The 18,882-nt window shown below is 38.1% G+C and overlaps 2 protein-coding genes across 36 annotated transcripts in view; one reads left to right on the top strand and one right to left on the bottom strand.

The window, feature by feature from the left end:
- RB1 (RB transcriptional corepressor 1) overlaps positions 1-14,876 on the top strand; it is a 120,484-nt gene extending 105,608 nt beyond the window's left edge. For 5 of the 7 annotated variants that reach the window (XM_086329015.1, XM_086329013.1, XM_086329014.1 and 2 more), the window contains 9 exons: positions 77-222; positions 1,685-1,830; positions 2,463-2,567; positions 3,041-3,154; positions 3,252-3,415; positions 5,685-5,715; positions 8,330-8,472; positions 8,990-9,039; positions 12,477-14,876. In XM_086329015.1, the coding sequence (XP_086185141.1) occupies positions 77-222; positions 1,685-1,830; positions 2,463-2,567; positions 3,041-3,154; positions 3,252-3,415; positions 5,685-5,715; positions 8,330-8,472; positions 8,990-9,039; positions 12,477-12,550 (973 nt within the window). In that variant the 3' untranslated portion in view covers positions 12,551-14,876. Of the gene's footprint in view, positions 1-76; positions 223-849; positions 990-1,684; positions 1,831-2,462; positions 2,568-3,040; positions 3,155-3,251; positions 3,416-5,684; positions 5,716-8,329; positions 8,473-8,989; positions 9,040-12,445 lie in introns of those variants that run through there. The other 2 variants (XM_086329020.1, XM_086329018.1) reach the window with 2 other exon arrangements.
- A 2,738-nt stretch (positions 14,877-17,614) lies between these two features.
- RCBTB2 (RCC1 and BTB domain containing protein 2) overlaps positions 17,615-18,882 on the bottom strand; it is a 43,436-nt gene continuing 42,168 nt past the window's right edge. For all 29 annotated transcript variants that reach the window (XR_015137921.1, XR_015137920.1, XR_015137919.1 and 26 more), the window contains one exon: positions 17,615-18,873. Coding sequence is in view for 26 of the 29 variants with exons in the window: in XM_086329047.1 (XP_086185173.1) it covers positions 18,733-18,873 (141 nt within the window). In the remaining 3 variants the exon portion in view is untranslated. The remainder of the gene's footprint in view (positions 18,874-18,882) is intronic.

The raw sequence follows: 18,882 nt of genomic DNA on the forward strand, positions 1-18,882 counted from the left end.
GTGTGTTTGTGTATCTGTGAAAGAGAGAGATTCTGAGAAAACTTCACATGAAGACTTTTACTTTGAATATATCTAGGTATCTTTCTCCTGTAAGATCCCCAAAGAAAAAAGGGCCAACTCCACGTGTAAATTCTACTCCAAATTCAGAGGCACAAGCAACCTCAGCCTTCCAGACTCAGAAGCCATTGAAATCTACCTCCCTTTCACTCTTCTACAAAAAAGGTTAGTAGATGATTACTTTCATGAGCGTGGACTCTGGAACGAGGCTGATTGGATTCAAATCTTGGCTCTTCGGCTTACTAGGTATGACTTTGGGCAAGTCACTTTAAAAGCTCTATGCCTCAGTTTCCTCATCCGTAAGATGGAAATAATAATAACCTACCTTATTTGGGTTTTGAGATAATTAAATGAATGAATACATAAAATGCTCCCAAGAGTGTCTAGCACATAGTAAGCACTCAAAAAGTGTCAGATGTTGTTATTCTTGCTGCTTACTGTTACGCTTTCAAATTTATGCTTGGAAATATTTGCCCCTAACATTACTTCTTCTGTTGAGGTGTGTAAGTTGAGATTATACGATGGGCTGTGGCCTAATGCAGATGCCTTTCCTGGTGACCAGGTTGTACAGCATTTTCTGATTGTGTGTGTGACGGGGTGGGGAGGTCATTTGGGTGTCGGTGCATGTACACACAAGGGCACACCCACTTGAAACTCTTAGAAGAAAAGTAGAAGGCCAGATTCCTCTGTGATAAATCTTCTTTCTGACTTGAATAAAGTGAATATACTGAGCTTTATAGGCGTGTTATAAGTCCTTAAATTAGAGCAGTGGTTCCAAAGTGTGGTCCCCAACCAGCAGAATCCACCTCACTTGATAAGTTGCAGAAAGGAGAATTTTTGTTTAAGCCCCAGTGCTAGAACTACTCAATCAGAGACTCTAGTAGGATGAGGAAAAAATCCTTGTTTTAACAAGTCCGCAGTGCAAGTATGAGGTAAGCCAAAGTTGAAGACCAGTGGGATAAATTATTAACTAAAAAATTCTGATTACTTTATGCAAGTCTTTGACAGGTGCATTAAACCAGATGGAGGAAAATTCAATTTTGTGGATTACTTTTCTCCAACCTCTGTGCCAGTAGTATTTTTAGATAAACTCGCTCAATATGTTTAATATCACAGTCATATTACCATTTAAGTAATCTACAAGTCTAGCATTTTTATAGAAAAATACACTATTTGTTTTTTGTTTTCAGGATTGAAAAAATTAAGGGAGTTTGGAAATTCTCTTATTTTTAAAAATAATTACTCTCTTGAATATTGATAGAATATTCAACATCTGTAATGCATGATTACCAGTGAAACTGAAACAAACTGTATTTGGGTTGTCTAATTTCACAATATCTTAGGATCTTTCTTCCTCTAATTTTCACCTCTGCCTCAACTTTGTGCTATAATAATTCAGCAAAATAATTATTTTTGCTGAATAGTATTTTCAGCAAAGTATTGTTTTGCCTTCTATGTATGTAGGACAATCCTAAGACTAGAAATCATAAGGAAAATAGTGGGAGAAATGAAGTTAATGTTAAATGCTATTTAACAGCATTTCGTTATAACAGTTTAATATTTTGAAAATATCTACCTGTGATACAAAATTAAGAGTAAATATGATTAATTCCCCTTATTTTTCCAGTGTATCGACTAGCATATCTTCGACTGAACACCCTGTGTGCACGCCTTCTGTCTGACCACCCAGAACTAGAGCATATCATCTGGACCCTTTTCCAGCACACACTGCAAAATGAGTATGAACTCATGAGAGACAGGCATTTGGACCAGGTAAGGAAATTATGCACTTCTCTTCTTCTGCTTACTTGTTAGCTATGTACTGATTTCTTAAGAAAAGTTTGGATTCAAATGAGAAGCTGCATCAATTTAGTTAACATATATTTGCTTACTGGCTACCCTTTATATTTTTGCTGTATTTTTTACAAATGAGAACTTTAGAGTTTGAGAATATTTCAGTATTTACTTATTTAATGACATGAAAGTTCTTGTTGCAGAAACCACTGAAGAAACTTTATCATAGGCGTTTTCTGTGTTGTTGTAAACTAGAATTCATTTAGTGTGGAAAAAGCATGAGACATAAGAATAGTTGATCTAAAACAGTGCCAAATGAACTCAGGATAGGAAAAGATAATTCTGTAGGAGATTAAATTTCCTTTTTTTTTTTTTTTTAACTAAAAGATAGCAGTGTGTTTTAGAGCACAGTTCAGTTCAGTCGCTCAGTCGTATCTGACTCTTTGCGACCCCATGGACTGCAGCACGCCAGGCCTCCCTGTCCATCACCAACTCCCAGAGTTCACTCAAACTCATCATATCCATTGAGTCAGTGATGCCATCCAACCATCTCGTTCTCTGAGCACAACCGTGTAACAAAACCCTGTTTTTGTATCACATTTATTTACTAGATTATGATGTGTTCTATGTATGGCATATGCAAAGTGAAGAATATAGACCTTAAATTCAAAATCATTGTCACAGCATACAAAGATCTTCCTCATGCTGTTCAGGAGGTAGGTAATTTTCCATGATAAGAATTTTCAAAATATATCCATATCTATAATATGGATAACTTTAGTCATTAATTGTACCATATGTTCTGACTGATTTGTATAAATTTACATATCTACTTTTTATTTTCATATTATTAATTATTTGTAGTTAAAATGTAATTGGGAAGCTAACAATTTAATATTCAAATTCATATTATAAAATAAATAGGGAACACTGTATTGTGCCAGTAAGCAGAACATTTGTAATAAACTTTTATATATATATATAAAACACATACAGTATATATGTTTGACTTTTCACTTCCAGTGGAATAGCTATAACCCAAGCCTAAAATGGCTTCTTTAGATTGTTTTTTCCTATAAAATAATGTGTCTTTTTACTGTTAAAAAGTATCATGAACTATTAAAATAGAAACTCTAAAGAGATAAATTCCCAAATTCATTTAACAAGTATTTTTGCTCTTCTTCCTCAGACATTCAAACGTGTTTTGATCAGAGAAGAGGAGTATGATTCCATTATCGTATTCTATAATTCGGTCTTCATGCAGAGACTGAAAACAAATATTTTGCAGTACGCTTCCACCAGGGTATGTTGAAGGCATCCTTTATTTGGGCAAATCTGCTTATAAAGCAGTGGATCTCACTAAAGTGTTAAGTAACCTCCTGCTTTTGTTTTTGCTGTAGCCCCCTACCTTGTCACCGATTCCTCACATTCCTCGAAGTCCTTACAAGTTTTCTAGTTCACCTTTACGGATTCCTGGGGGGAACATCTATATATCACCCCTAAAGAATCCATATAAAATTTCAGAAGGTCTGCCGACACCAACAAAAATGACTCCAAGATCAAGGTTTGTGTTTTCTTTTTAGGAAAGCGGTAAAGAATGAGAGGGTTTGTTTTTTTTTAATCCAAGCATAAAACCATAAAGCTTTCTTCATTTACTACAAGCTAGTCCCTAATTTCCTAATTTATAGTAAGTGATATGATAAAAAATAAAAATCGGGGGTTTTGGGGGTGAGATCATCTGTTTACTTAGATGAGTTTGCAAATTTAGTCATCAACTTTCCTGGCTTCTTGGGTCTTTTGTAAACAATCTGAGTACTAGTTTGATCCTAAGTTTCAGATCACTCTCAGAGTTTTTTAAGTAGCTACCCTGCTAAACAAAGTAGGTTCGTTTTGTTAAGAATTTTTATTCTAGAATTTATTGAATGTCCTGTGAACTCTTTCTGTGCATCTGTTCATCTTGCTTATGAAAATGTAGATGACTGAGTAAATGTAGATGATGGTAAATGAAGTCTTTAGAAGCCCATCCCTACTTCTGCCCGCGGCCTCCTTGTATTACCTTGGCAGGTCTCTGCTTCAGAAGGTTGCTGTGGCTCAGGTAAATGATGAGTGTGAAGCTGTTTTAAATTCTTAGATGAAAGGCTCTGTGCACCTACAAATCATTATGTTATCTTCTGCAGTCAACACTGGGTGCTCTCTGGCTTTGAGGTACTTCAGCTGACTTATTATATGCTATCATGGGCTATTTGAAACGGACTTTATTTGAATAGTGGAGGCAGATTAATTAGTAAAGTTAATGTAGTCTCATCTCAGAAATTGTTAGCCCATATAGTTGCACTTAATGGGCAAGAAAAACAGACAAGGAGAAGGGGATATAGTAATCCTATGAAAACATAAGTGTAGTGTGTTTACTTATATAAGCAATGCACACTCATAAAAATTTCAAACTGTACAGTAAAAGAAAAAGTAGAAAATAACTGGCAAATGATATCAATGCTCTCGTGTGCCCCTGTGTTATTTTCTATATATTTGGTGTTTTTATGGTTGAGTATCTATGTACTAATATCTACAATTTACATTCTAAGCTGCTGAGGTGCACACCATGTCTAATTTATACATTGCTACAGGAAAATGTATACGTAGGTAAATTTCTAATGATGATAATTAACCCATATTATGCTGATAATGATAGCTCCTTGCTGATCTTAGTTAATTCACTTCTGGGTTGGAATTGTTTAGCAAAAAAGTCACATTCTGAAAATCCTGATCAGCTATTAAGAGAGCATCTTAACACTCTCCGTATTCACCATATTTTGGTAAATCATATAGAACTATGGCTACTTATCAAAGAATTGGAGAACAATAAAATCCGTATATCTATTGATTCCATGTGCATATGATCAAATCTTTGTCATATCAGGCTAATGTTGTTCTTCAGCTTTATTATCAAGTGCATAAATTATATGATTCAAACAGGGACAAACTAAAAGAGATTTCTGATTCGAGGATATGTGTTAAATGTTGCTTTAGTTGCTAAGTCATGTCTGACTGTTTTGTGACTCCGTGGACTGTAGCTCACCAGGCTCCTCTGTCCATGGGATTTCCCAGACAAGTATACTATAGTGGATTGCCCTTTCCTTCTCCAGAAGATCTTCCCAACCCAGGGATCGAACCCGCGTCTCCTGCACTGGCAGACGGATTCTTGGTCACTGAGACGCCTGGGAAGCCCACATGTTAAATAGCCTTTACCATATATCAGTGTAGTTCCTAAACAGAACTCAGGTTATCACTTATACAGTTTTACAAATACAACTTGAATTTTTTTTTTAATTGTATTTTAATTTTTAAACTTTACACAATTGTATTAGTTTCACCAAACATCAAAATGAATCCATCACAGGCACACATGTGCTCCCCACCCTGAACCCTCCTCCCTCCTCCCTCCCCACACCATCCCTCTGGGTCGTACAACTTGAATTTTTAATGAGAAAATGTGAAATGAATTTGAATTGTTTCCTTACTCATTGATTTATGAAGAATTAAGTATGAGTAAACTTAAAATTTTCTTTTACCCTCTTTCCTTGTGAGCAATGGCAAAATATATTCTTGTAGACATGCAGTTCTTGCTTTAAAAATCTAAGGAACGAGCTTATTGTGTAACTAGACTAGCACTACCAAAATTAGCCTTTAGTGAGTATAATTCGTCAGTGGTTCTAGGGGTAGAAGAAACCTTTGATTTGGTCTTCCTGTGAGTTCAGAATAACTTGTGTATGTTCATCTCTGCATAGCTATATATGATTTGCATTACTAATTTGTATTTTATATTAACTTGACAGAATCTTAGTATCAATCGGTGAATCATTTGGGGTGAGTATTTTTTCTGTGAATTACTATAGCATGATACCATAATTAAAAAAGAATTTGAAATTTTCTGTAATTGAATTTATAAATGCTACTATTCAAGTACCTTATTCAAGCATGTTGCATAAAATTTAGAAGATATATATCAGATTTATTTTCAAATCAGGTCTAATTTTAAATCATATTTATAATTGGTGTATTTCAAAACTGCTTTCTAAACATCTTTGAGCTTATATGTGTGTATACATTAATGTATATACATACAAATATATATGTGCATTATACAGTCTCAAAGGAATGTTTTAGAAAACAGCTTTGAATTTCACTAATTGGGAGTATGATTTAAAATACTCCAAAATGTAGTCACCGCGCCCACTTGTCACCAGCCAGTGCCTACTGGTCTCTTTCTGTATATATATACACTTTTGCTTTTCCTTCTTCTCCAACTTCTAGGATATTCTTCCCTGGTAAATTGATTAGGAATTGGTTACATGCCCCAGTGTAAGTGACAGGCTATGTGGTGGTCTTTGTTGTAGTGGAATCCAGGGGGAAGTTAAGCTTGGAAATGGTTATTCTAGTCTGGGAGCCCACTACTTTAGCTGGCCTTTCCTTACGGTCAGTAATTCACAGTCCATATTCAGTGAGCATACTGAATGTTTCACCCCACCACTCCCACCTATGTTTGTTAATTATTGCTGCGTAACAAACCACCCCCAGACTTAGGCACTTAAACCTTTTTTAATCTCATTCCTTGTGGGTCATTGAGCAGGCCTGGCTCAGCGGGTCCAGGGTCTGTCTGTACGAGGCTGCAGTCAGCATGTCAGCTGGATCTGCAGTTATCTCCAGGTTCACCTGGAGGACCACCTTTCTCACTTAGACTCACTCGTATGGTTGTTGGCTGATCCTCGATGGCTGTTGGCTCAAGCCAACATCAGTTCCTTGACACCCGGGTTTCTCCCTCGAGTGGCTTCTCACAACAGAGAGGAGGGGAAGGGAAGAGGGAGATAAGCAAAATTGAAGTCAGTCTTTTTGTCATATTGGAAGTGACTTGCCATCACTTTTGCTGCATTATTTTGTCAGAAGCAGGACAACACTATGTCCAGCCCCACATTCAAGGAGACAATTATTGAAGGCCATTCTAGCCTCTGCCTACACACTGCCCCTCCAATGAAATAACTAGAGAGAGATACATGTTGTATACTATGAGACCAAATATTAACATGTGTGTTACAAAATAGTAAATGCGATGACATTTAGCTAAACACAGGCTACAGCTGTCAGGCTTCACAAAGGCGATGTGGACCACATAAATAGGATTGGATCCAGATTAAGTATAGAGTGGAAAGAAAGAAAGTGAAGTCGCTCAGTTGTGTCTGACTTGGGATTTTCCAGGCAAGAGTACTGGAGTGGGTTGCCATTTCCTTCTCCAGGCGATCTTCGTGACCCAGGGATCAAACCCAGGTCTCCTGCATTGTAGGCAGATGCTTTACCATCTGAGCCACCAGGGAAGTCAAGTATAGAGTAGTGGTCTTCAAACTGTTTTGCTTGCCATAAACTCTGAAAGAGCTGAAAGAATGTTATACATACTTCCATATTTTAAAGCTGATAACTGGAAATCCATTTAATAGGTGTACAGAATTTCATTTCTATCATATTATACATGCCCTCTAAATATATTTTCCATCAAAATCTGGTTTTGCATTTAATTTTTAGAAACTTAGTTCATTTAATTTTTGGTAAATTAGCTAATGAAAATTAGCTTTGCATAATTAGCAAAGCTAATCCTCAGTGTCAAATCAGTCAAATCAGATTTAACTTCTATTGGAAAGTCTGATTTCATGCTAGAATCCAAATAAGCATGTTAATACACATCACTGAGATAATCACCTCAGTCTCGTTCTGAAATAGATAAGACACAGTTTTTCCATGTGTTTGTCCTTTGGATAAAATAAGGTATTGTGCCCTCTTCAGCACTTTTTACCAAAGTTTTCTTTACTGTGAAAGGATTCTTCCTCAGGAGATATATAAATCAAATTATCTCTAATAGTACTTGGAAGGACTCAAATACTTTGATTTTTTCAGATATTTAATATTTTATTTTAAACCTTTAAGAGTTAGGAATATCAACAAATACTACATCAGTGATGATTTCAAATTTATAAGCTGTGTGACTTGTCAGCATGATATTCATAAAGTGAGTCCAAAATTATTCTTCACTAGACACCTCTTATTGAATTCTTGTAACATTTGCTCCAGTTATGCTGTGCTTAAAAAAAAAAAAAAAGGGTTCCAGAAAGCTCTTCCAGCTTTGCATGCTTCTGAGAAATAGCCCTGGTTTTGTGATTGAGTAAGTTCTGAAAATGAGGAACCAGGACTTTTGAAGTAGTAGTCAGAGTTGTTGGGAAGACACAGGAGGGTGTGAGAAGAGCAGGTATTTATTGGGACAGAGTTAGGTGCGGTTAGTCTGATTTTAACATTTTTCGTATCTCCCGTTTGGTCCAAAAAAGCAGGAAGTTAAATGCAGATATTACCTTTGCCTGATTTTTGACCCACCTCAAACCTACAATTTGGGGTTGCTAACTACAAAATGATCTAAAATAAAGAATTCCATAATTTGTAGACTTCAGAGAAGTTCCAGAAAATAAATCAAATGGTATGTAACAGTGACCGCGTGCTCAAAAGAAGTGCTGAAGGAAGCAATCCTCCTAAACCACTGAAAAAACTGCGCTTTGACATCGAAGGATCCGATGAAGCAGATGGAAGGTAGGGACAGTGCTAGCATGTGTCTCAGGAGCTGAGCTGGTTGTCGGGAGAACCCAGAGTGGCCGCTCTGCTCCTGGCTTCTGCCAGTCTCTCTCATGCCAATAATATTTTGGAAATTATGAGGCTTGCTCAAAATAAAAGATGTGACTGCATCCCAAAGTTAAAAAAGCACCACGTAAATCTACTGAAATTCATTGAAAATATCAGATGTTTACAAATCTAATCAGGCTTTACAATGCCATGGATAGAATTTTGTTAGTTTTGATTAACATTAGATTTTAAAATGCTCACTCTTGAAAAACGCTACCCTACTTTATAAGAACCACGGATAAAATATCTAGGCTCATAAATTTATGACATTTGTATTTTAGATGTTTGATTTATAATCCTTTGACAATAAAAGCTATTTACTAAAGTAAGAGCATAAATAGTCATTGAAATTGCCAAAGTTTTTGGAAATTTGAGTTTTTCATTTATACATATACATATGAAATATGTTGAATTTTTAAATCTGCAGTAAACATCTCCCAGGGGAATCCAAATTTCAACAGAAACTGGCAGAAATGAGTAAGTACTTATTTGAGTAAGTAAATAAATGAACAATTGTTTACATTGCAAAAAGCCTTTTCATTATAAGGATAAATTGATAGAATAGCAGACTTTTATGCATTTAAAATATAATTCAGTCAACAATATGTTATTTACAAGTATCTGTGGATTAAATGTATGATGCAAAGTTCAGGTCATCTTCATCCATCCGAACATCTACTGTGCAGCAGGAAGACCAAGAAGTGAAACCACATCTTCATTACGGATGGCTGTGGCTGGAAAATATTTTGGGATAGCAGAACTATAATGAGGAACTCTCTGAGTGCTGGATATAGGGAGAGTGTTAGAAACTTAGCATATATAAATACCATCACCCTTACTTAAAGAATAATCTTTTATTCTGCTATTACCGAATTTTCCTAATTTGCAAGTTTTAGAACTGGATTTCAAACAAAAGTTTTCCATTACTAGAAATCAGAATTTTGATAAAGAATACTAAATCATTTTCCAAGTTAGACTGATGTCAGTTTGGAATGTTAGTTCAGTTCAGTCACTCAGTCGTGTCTGACTCTTTGTGACCCCATGGACTGCAGCACACCAGGCTTCCCTGTCCAGCACCAACTCCCGAAGCTTGCTCAAACTCATGTCCATCAAGTCGGTGATGCCATCCAACCATCTCATCCTCTGTCGTCCCCTTCTCCTCCCACCTTCAATCTTTCCCAGCATCAGGGTCTTTCCCAGTGAATCAGTTCTTCACATCAGGTGGCCAAAGTATTGCAGTTTCAGCTTCAGCATCCATCCTTCCAGTGAATATTCAGGACTGATTTCCTTTAGGATGGACTGGTTGGATCTCCTTGCAGTCCAAGGGACTCTCAATAGTCTTCTCCAACACTACAGTTCAAAAGCATAAATTCTTTGGCACTCAGCTTTCTTTATGGTCCAACTCTCACATCCATACGTGACTACTGGAAAAACCATAGCTTTGACTAGACGGACCTTTGTTGGCAAAGTAATGTCTCTGCTTTTTAATATGCTATCTAGATTGGTCATCACTTTTCTTCCAAGGAGCAAGTGTCTTTTAATTTCATGGCTGCAGCCACCATCTGCAGTGATTTTGGAGCCCCAAAAAATAAAGTCTGTCACTGTTTCCATTGGAATGTTAAGGCAAATGGAATTCTCTCCTAAACTAATCAGAGATTGTGAAAGATTAACCCTAGTAGAGTCAGATGGACAGCACATTAAGAACAAGGTCAGGGGACTGCCCTGGTGGTCCTGTGATTGAGAAGGCACCTTCCAGTGCAGGGGGTGTGGAAGCTAAGACCCCACATGCCTCACAGCCAAAAAACCAAAACGTAAAACAGAAACAATAACAAAATCAATAAAGACTTTTAAAATTGGTCCACATTAAAAAAAATAAATAAAGGAAAAAGATCAGTGTGCATAAATTGTTTGTTGTTGTTTAGTTGCCAAGTCATGTCTGACTCTTTGAGCCTACTAGGCTCCTCTGTCCATGGATTTCTCCAGGCAGGAATCCTGGAGTGGGTTGCCATTTCCTCCTCCAGGGAATCTTCCCAACCAAGGGATCGAACCCGGGTCTCCTGCATTGGTAGATGGGTTCTTGACTACTGAGCCACCAGGGAAGCACAGACTGTTATTGGACTGTCTTAGAGAGGTAGGCACGTAATGTCACCAGGAAAAGGTGACATTTCCTGATAATCTGGTGCCAGATCCATTAACAGGAAATAGAAACAGGGCTTGGAAAGAAGACAAATATTCAAGAGATAATAAGAATTATAACTGTCATCCTTAGGTCATAAGACATATCGATAAGAACAATACCAATTAAAATGTGACTTTTTAAAAAGAAGCTTTCTCTCAGTACATCTCTGTGTATACTAACATTGAGATACAAAGTTTTTAAAATTACTTTTGATTTTAAACCATTTTTCTATGTATATTATTTGAAGATACTATTGAAACTAAATGTAACAAAAGTTTAAGTTCTTTGCTTATAAATTAATCTTTTTGGATTTTACATGAATTAATATACTACTGTTTTTGTAGCTTTTCTTCCCCAGTGCATGAAAATAGACATGAAGCTTATAACCAAAATCAGGCCTTAAAAATATGTGGAAGCCTTTTGGAGCCCACAAATATGCATTTTAAAAGGAGTAGAAAGATGTAAAAATATGTGTATTTTCCTAGAGAGGAGCTCAGTTGCTGTAGTCAGTCCATTTCACACTGACACGCTTAGCAATGACTGTGAATTCCCTCTGCCAGACTGAAGTCCAGGGCCTTCATACAGCTAGACACTGGAGGAGAAGTGGCAGGAGTTTTAATCCATAAGGGTAAGGAATTCTCCAGGTCGCTCCTCAGCTTTCCTCAAAAACAGGCCATCACACAGTGCTGGACTGCTCAGAGTGGAAGGACCAGAAGAGGAGACAGAGTCACTCTTTCTGTTCGTTACCAAGTGTGAATGTTCTTTGTGCTTATTTATAAAGAACTCTTGCCCACCTCTAAAATCAAGTTAAGAATTTTGAAATAATTTAAAAGAAGCTTTCTGTTTTTGTCTATGTTGTAATTAATAATGTATTTTAAAATGTCCACATCCAAATTAAATAAGCTGTAAGCTGGACTTCCCTGGTGTTCTGGCCGTTGAGAGTCTGCCAGCCAGTGCAGGGGACATAAGTGTGATCCCTGGTCTGAGAAGATCCCACATGGTGAGGAGCAAGGAAGCCCGTGCCCCGCAACTGCTGAGCCCGTGCTCTAGAGACCGCGCACCGCAACTAGCAGCCCAGGCACCTAGAGCCTGTGCTCGGCCACACGGGGGCCACCGCAGTGAGAAGCCTGCGCGCTGCAGCTAGAGTAGTCCCTGCTCACCGCAGCTGCAGAAAGCCCTCGCAGCAACAGACCCAGTGCAGCCAAATTAATTAAATTAAAAAAAATAATAAACCAGCTGTGAGCTGATGTGTTTGCAGTACTTGCGTGCATCTCCAAACACAAGGGAATTCTGAACTTCATGAAGAATAACACTCACTCCAGCAGATTCTGGACCAGCCCAGGATTCTGCTTTGCTTAGATGCCAGACTTAACCACATCACCTCTAGAGCAGTGGTCTACAAAGTTGGGCACACTTGAGTGTGTGTAAGATCACCTTGTGGAGATACATAAGACAATATTAGAATGCTTATTTATCTTTATCTCATTGATTTTTAATGCTTGGGGTATATGTGTTTTATAATTTATACACATATACATAAATACATACATACTTTAATGGTACATATTTTGGGAGAAAGCTGGCTGATAGGGGTATATGATTTTAAAAATTGGAAAGCACAGCTTGTGAGGTTCTGGGCTCCATCAGTTTGGTGTGAGCATAACAAATAGAGTAGCCCTTTGCCAACTTACCCCACACCATCAGTGCTGTTCACATTTCTTCATCCTTTTTTTAGCATCTACTCGAACACGAATGCAAAAGCAGAAAATGAATGAGAGCGTGGATACCTCAAACAGGGAAGACAAGTGAGGACCCCACGACCTTGGCGGGCACCCTACACACGTCCGGCTTCATTGTCTTTGTCTCCTACAGATCCGATTGTAGGGCTCTCCCAGGTTCTGTTTACAGCCACAGTTAGTGAAGAAGATAATACATATCTTTTTGTGGATAGCACAGTTGAGTATTTGTGCAGGGGATTCCTAAGCCACTGGCAACATTGTACTCACTAGAACATGCATTGTTTTTGTACAAGATTGAAAATCTTGTGTCTGTCGATCAAATCTTATGTCGATCCTGCCATTGAAAAAGCTGTACCAGATGTTTCTATTTCCAAAGTACAGTAAGGCCCCTATGTACAAACCTTCAAGATGTGAACTTTCAAAGATGTGAACAATTGAATCCAGCGAGGAACCAGAACTTGTGCCGTCAATATCAGGCATGAAGTTGCAGCTTGCCTTCCGTCTCCTGTTGCTGACGACCCTTCAGCTCTGCCGTCTCCCTCCTCCTGTCCCTTCACCATCAGTAACTCTTCTTGCTGTTCACTCAGTGCCAGCCTGTGTGCCAGCTGTTGTACTGTACTACTGTAGTTTTCAAGGTACTGTACTGTAAGACTGAAAATGTTTTATTTTTGTGTTTTTTTAATGTATTATTTGTGTGAAAAGTATTATAAGCCTACTATAGTACAGTACTATATAGCCAATGTGTTTGTTGGGTACCTAGGCTAACTTTGTTGGACTTATGAACAAATTGGACTTAAGAACGTGCTCTTGGAATGGAACTCGTTGATACGTAGGGGTCTTACTTAATAATTGTTCTGCTTTACAAATGGTGGCAGGATCCCCCAGGAGTGAGTCTCACAACCTGTGCCTATCCGAGTACTTTGTCTTCTCTTGTGGCACGTATGTGATGTTTGCTGTTATTTTTATTAATTTATATTTATTTTTTTAATTTAACATGAATACCCTTAGAAAATGCGTCTTGTCTTCCAAATGCAATTTGGCTGACTGCCCCCATTCACCCAAATGACCCTGAACTCTTGCGCTAAAACAGATGCTAGAAACTTAGGAGAAAATGATTTTTTTACACATTAGAGTTTAGTTTACTAATGGAAACTAAATGGGTGTACTGTGTGTTTGTTTTATAAATTTTAGTTTTAAAATGCAAACAGAAAACAAAAGTATAAACCTGAGATACTGTCATACTACTGATATAGGTTTCATACCTCAGGACTTGTAAGAGTTTATTGATCCTTTTCTTTATCCAACTCATGCTTTAAAAATAAAGAGTTATTAATAGTACTTTTGGTTTTTATACCATTCAGATCACTGAATTCATTAAGTACCTGTCTAGTACTTGGAAAATAAAGTGTTCAACTAGAGCTTTGCTGTCGAGGATCCGGATCCAGTACATCCCAAGGACACTTTCTGATGTTTCTGGGTCCCAAAGAATCAAGATACAAAGTAATTTTACTCTACAAACAGACTGTTAACTATAGGAGCTTTTTTTTTTTTTAGTTTTTTTTCTTAGAGTTTCCTAATTGCATCTCACCAATGATTCTCCTCTCCTTTGGGAAGAGGGCTTTTTTTTTTTTTTTTCCCTGGAATGGTACATGTCTCCCATGTATCTTTGGAACTAGCAGTTGTCTTTTTTTTTAACTTCAGCATGGTCTTACACTGGCACCTTCAAAGCCACATTATTTCTAGGCCACAGTGCGGGTGATGAAAGGTCTTTGGGTTAGGCATTAATGTTTCTCTCTCTGATTTTGTGCAGAAGCTTCAAATAAAATAGCTACAGTAGAAAAAGAGGCGCTTTCCCCCTCCCCCGACACCTAAAGGTGTAATTTAAACTATCTTGTGTGATTAACTTATTTAGAGATGGTATAATTTAAAATAGGTGGTATTTAAGGTAGCATCTACTAGCTTTTAGAAAATTACTTTGTTTAAACTGAGAGTTCTTTTTAAAAAGAAATCTGGTCTTATTTGTTAGAAAGCAAAATTTTATTTTGTGCTCAATTAAGTTGCAATTTTATTTTTTGACAGTTATCTTGGTAACACAGGCACTAGAAAGCTTTATCTCACTTCCTCATTCATTTTTGCATGAATATCATACAAATCAGTTAGCTTTTAGGTCAAGGGCTTACCACATTACTGGGTCTTTTGCTAATAAGTTCATGTTAGAATTAGTGTCAGAATTTAAGGAACTTCAGAGATCGTGTATTGAGATTTCTTACATAAGACTTCAGATACTGCTTTATTGCTTTTTGTATTGGTTAAAACTGTACATTTGAAATTGCTACATTACTATTTTCTACAATTAACAATAGTCTGTCTATTTTTCAATAAATTAGTTAAGAGTCTCAGTGGTCCAATGTGGTCTTTGTATTAAGTGCAGTAACAGTCTCTTCTGTATCTAAATTCTCTCCTAGTAGCTCGTCCATTCTTAGCATTTGATGGGCTTTGTATGCTGATGAATCCCAAATTTATTTCTCCAGCCCTGACCTCTTCATAGAAGTCAGAGTTCTCACCGCCAAAAGAACTCAATTCCTACCCCACCCAGCTTCTCAAAATGTAAACCAAAATCAAACAAACAAAAACACCTTGTTTCTACCCTGGTTTTTCCCCATTTTACTAAACACATACTTGCTCAAGATAAAAACTTGTCTTCTGATAGCTCATGTCTGGACCACTCTTAGAGACTTCTAACTGGTCTCTGCCTCCCTCCTCACCTTTCTACTCCTTGAAGAGTGAAAGTGATCCTTTTAAAGTGAGAAAATACTAGCAAATGAAGCAACTGACAAAAACTAATGTCAAAAAATATACAAGCAACTCCTGCAGCTCAATTCCAGAAAAATAAATGACCCAATCAAAAAATGGGCCAAAGAACTAAACAGACATTTCTCCAAAGAAGACATACAGATGGCTAACAAACACATGAAAAGATGCTCAACATCACTCATTATCAGAGAAATGCAAATCAAAACCACTATGAGGTACCATTTCACGCCAGTCAGAATGGCTGCAATCCAAAAGTCTACACGCAATAAATGCTGGAGAGGGTGTGGAGAAAAGGGAACCCTCTTACACTGTTGGTGGGAATGCAAACTAGTACAGCCACTATGGAGAACAGTGTGGAGATTCCTTAAAAAACTGGAAATAGAACTGCCTTATGACCCAGCAATCCCACTGCTGGGCATACACACTGAGGAAACCAGAAGGGAAAGAGACACGTGTACCCCAATGTTCATCGCAGCACTGTTTATAATAGCCAGGACATGGAAGCAACCTAGATGTCCATCAGCAGATGAATGGATAAGAAAGCTGTGGTACATATACACAATGGAGTATTACTCAGCCATTAAAAAGAATTCATTTGAATCAGTTCTAATGAGGTGGATGAAACTGGAGCCTATTATACAGAGTGAAGTAAGCCAGAAAGAAAAACACCAATAGAGTATACTAACGCATATATATGGAATTTAGAAAGATGGTAACGATAACCCTGTATGCGAGACAGCAAAAGAGACACAGGTGTATAGAACAGTCTTTTTGACTCTGGGAGAGGGCGAGGGTGGGATGATTTGGGAGAATGGCATTGAAACCTGTATAATATCATGTGTGAAATGAATTGCCAGTCCAGGTTTGATGCAGGATACAGGATGCTTGGGGCTGGTGCACTGGGATGACCCAGAGGGGTGGTACGGGGAGGGAGGTGGGAGGGGGTTCAGGATGGGGAACACATGTACACCCATGGCGGATTCATGTTGATGTATGGCAAAACCAATACAATATTGTAATTAGCCTCCAGTTAAAATAAATTTAAATTAAATAAAGTGTAAATGGACTGGCTGCGCTCCTCTCCTAGGGGCACTCACAATGGGGGTCACTGCCTCCTCCTCATGCCCACTCTGCTTTGCCCACACTGGCCTTTTTGTCTTGTGATGCCAAGCCCGTCCCTGCCGTGGGCTTTCACATTTGCTGTTCCTTCTGTCCATGAGTGATCTTCCCCCACAATTTTGTTTAGCTTGTTTCTTATCTTTCAGGGTTCTCAGCTCAGAGGTTTTCCTTGACACCCAAGCTAAAAATCCTTCCTCTGTACTGTGCCACTCTCCTCTGAACGTGTAACAGCATCACCACCATCAGGAATGACCTTACTCAGCTTGCCTATTGCTTGTTTACCCATCCTGGGATCAACCTGACTGGTCTTACCCGCTACTGTAGTTCTAGCATCTAGAAGTCCATATGTGGGGGGCGGGGGGTGGTGGCACAGAAGGTATGTTTTCCAAGTATATGGAAACAAATCATAGTCTCTCCCTCTCTGGAGGAAATCTAGCTAGAACTCCATCCACCCCTTCTTACTAACATGTACTCTGGCAGAGTGGTGACCCACTATGGAGCCTCATGAAGGGTAATCTATTTTTCATCCCTAAATAAACTTACCTTTTTTTCTCTCTGGGTGGTCCCATGTTTCCATGAAATGGGTTCATAAAAGAAAAAGGCCCTGAGGAACTTAGAAGACTGTCCAAAAAGGGCAAGAAAGAGGAAGAGAAGGTTCGGGAAGACATTGTAAAACATAAAGGCTTTTGGTCAGTGACAGCAAGCATAGCAGGGTAAGGCGAAGTCGGAAGTGAGTGAAGCCTGTGGACATCTGACTGTGAGAACTGAAGCTGACTGGTAACACCCAAGCCTCAATGTTTCTTTGCTGGAGAGAACAGTAAACCTACCAGAACATTCAGACACATGGAGTGAGGCTATTTTAAAATAACCCATACTGTATAGTTCCAAAAATGGGATTCTGCCTTAATTAGAGACACCCGGACTCCTTGGCCTCTACCAGACCAGGTCTGTGAAAACATAAATAAAAACAAACAAGGATTCGAGTGACCTCACCAGTAAAGACCATTCACTCATAGGTAAGTGGATGAATAGTAATTAAACTGTTTAGAAGTCATCTATGTTTTAGGGTAGGCTTTGCTATGATGCCTTATCTGAGTGACTGCTTTAAAAAATTAGCTTATGTGAAACAATCTTGTGTGTATCTAAGAGACATAAGGCTGGTAGAATCTTGCTGCTTCTGATGAATTAAAAAACACACGCATTTGTTCTGTTACCTACAAATGAGCACTTTATTATCAAACAGTTCAGCATCAGAACAAGGTTTCTAACTCCAAAAGAGGTTTCTTCACATGGTATCATATTGTGAAATACACGTTAGGAGCCTGACGCTACAGCCTACATCCTGTTTCAGTTTCTCATTCGCAGTTGGGTAACTTGGTCTAAAAAGTATAAATTTACCTCCTTCTTGCTAGTGCTGCCCATGAAATGTAAGTATTAGTTCCTTTTTGGCTGCTACTTTTATAATCACACTGTGCCAAGTTAAAAGACCTGTTTTGTGGTGACATAAAAGTCAACTACAAGAGAAAACCATTTTTACTTACAGAGGCAAATCTCTTAACACAAAAGTAAAAGGACATTATGCAATTACGTAAGGCAAATGAGCCCAGGAATCACACTCACTCAAAGATAGTATTTCATACTCAATAATTTCATACGAGAAATTAAGGACTCAGAGTAAAACACAGAATTACAATTAGCCCTTGGGTCTTCAACAATTTAATTGCCAAGGCCTTTTGTGAATTCTAATTAACGCTCTAAATTAGCCACTATTCCTCAGAAAAATGTACCATAAAAATAGGAACCTCAGTTGTTTTAAATCTGTTTTGCCTAAGTTATTCCTTCATCCAGTGTCCCATAAATAAAACGCTGTTCAGGCATGATTAAACTTGATAATAAGCTGAGTGCCTACTATACGCAAGGCAGCGCGCTGGATGCTGAAAGTGCCAGTGCCAGCGTTCCTGGTCACGCTTGTCCGTGTGGCACCAGCTTGTTGAATATGGAAATTTGGCCAGAATAGCATGCACTTAGAGCCCTGTACCAAAAGTCTCCAACTTAAGTGACTCGTAAGAGGAAATGGTAAATATAGTAAGACATTTCAATTTTTTCCCCTTGAGCTTAGTCCCATCTGAACAGAGCACTTAATGCCTTCTCTTGTAGACTGGATTTCAGAAGGTGGGGAAGACTCACCACCATCCCCTTGTTTTGACAGAACATTTTCAGCCCAAATGTAGCTCATCATCAACACTATTAAGGAGAAGTTATTCTCTGGCTGTTGCACGGAGAGTGGAAACACTAGAAATTCTTTCCTGCAGGTGAGGGTCAGTTTTTAAAGGCTCCAACTCTGCTTGCTTTGCTGATAAAGTTCTTCAAGAGATCATGGTCCATTTCTGCGAAGCCTGAAGTCTGTGTTACTACAGTCAAATGGTTTATGCAAAACCGGAAGCAGAATTCTTCCAAGTCCTAGGGACG

This window comes from Bos grunniens, chromosome 12 (genome assembly GCF_055505025.1).
Source record: "Bos grunniens cultivar Pamir isolate PY7600 chromosome 12, Bosgru_T2T1.0, whole genome shotgun sequence".
In the NCBI taxonomy this organism is placed as follows: domain Eukaryota; kingdom Metazoa; phylum Chordata; class Mammalia; order Artiodactyla; family Bovidae; genus Bos; species Bos grunniens.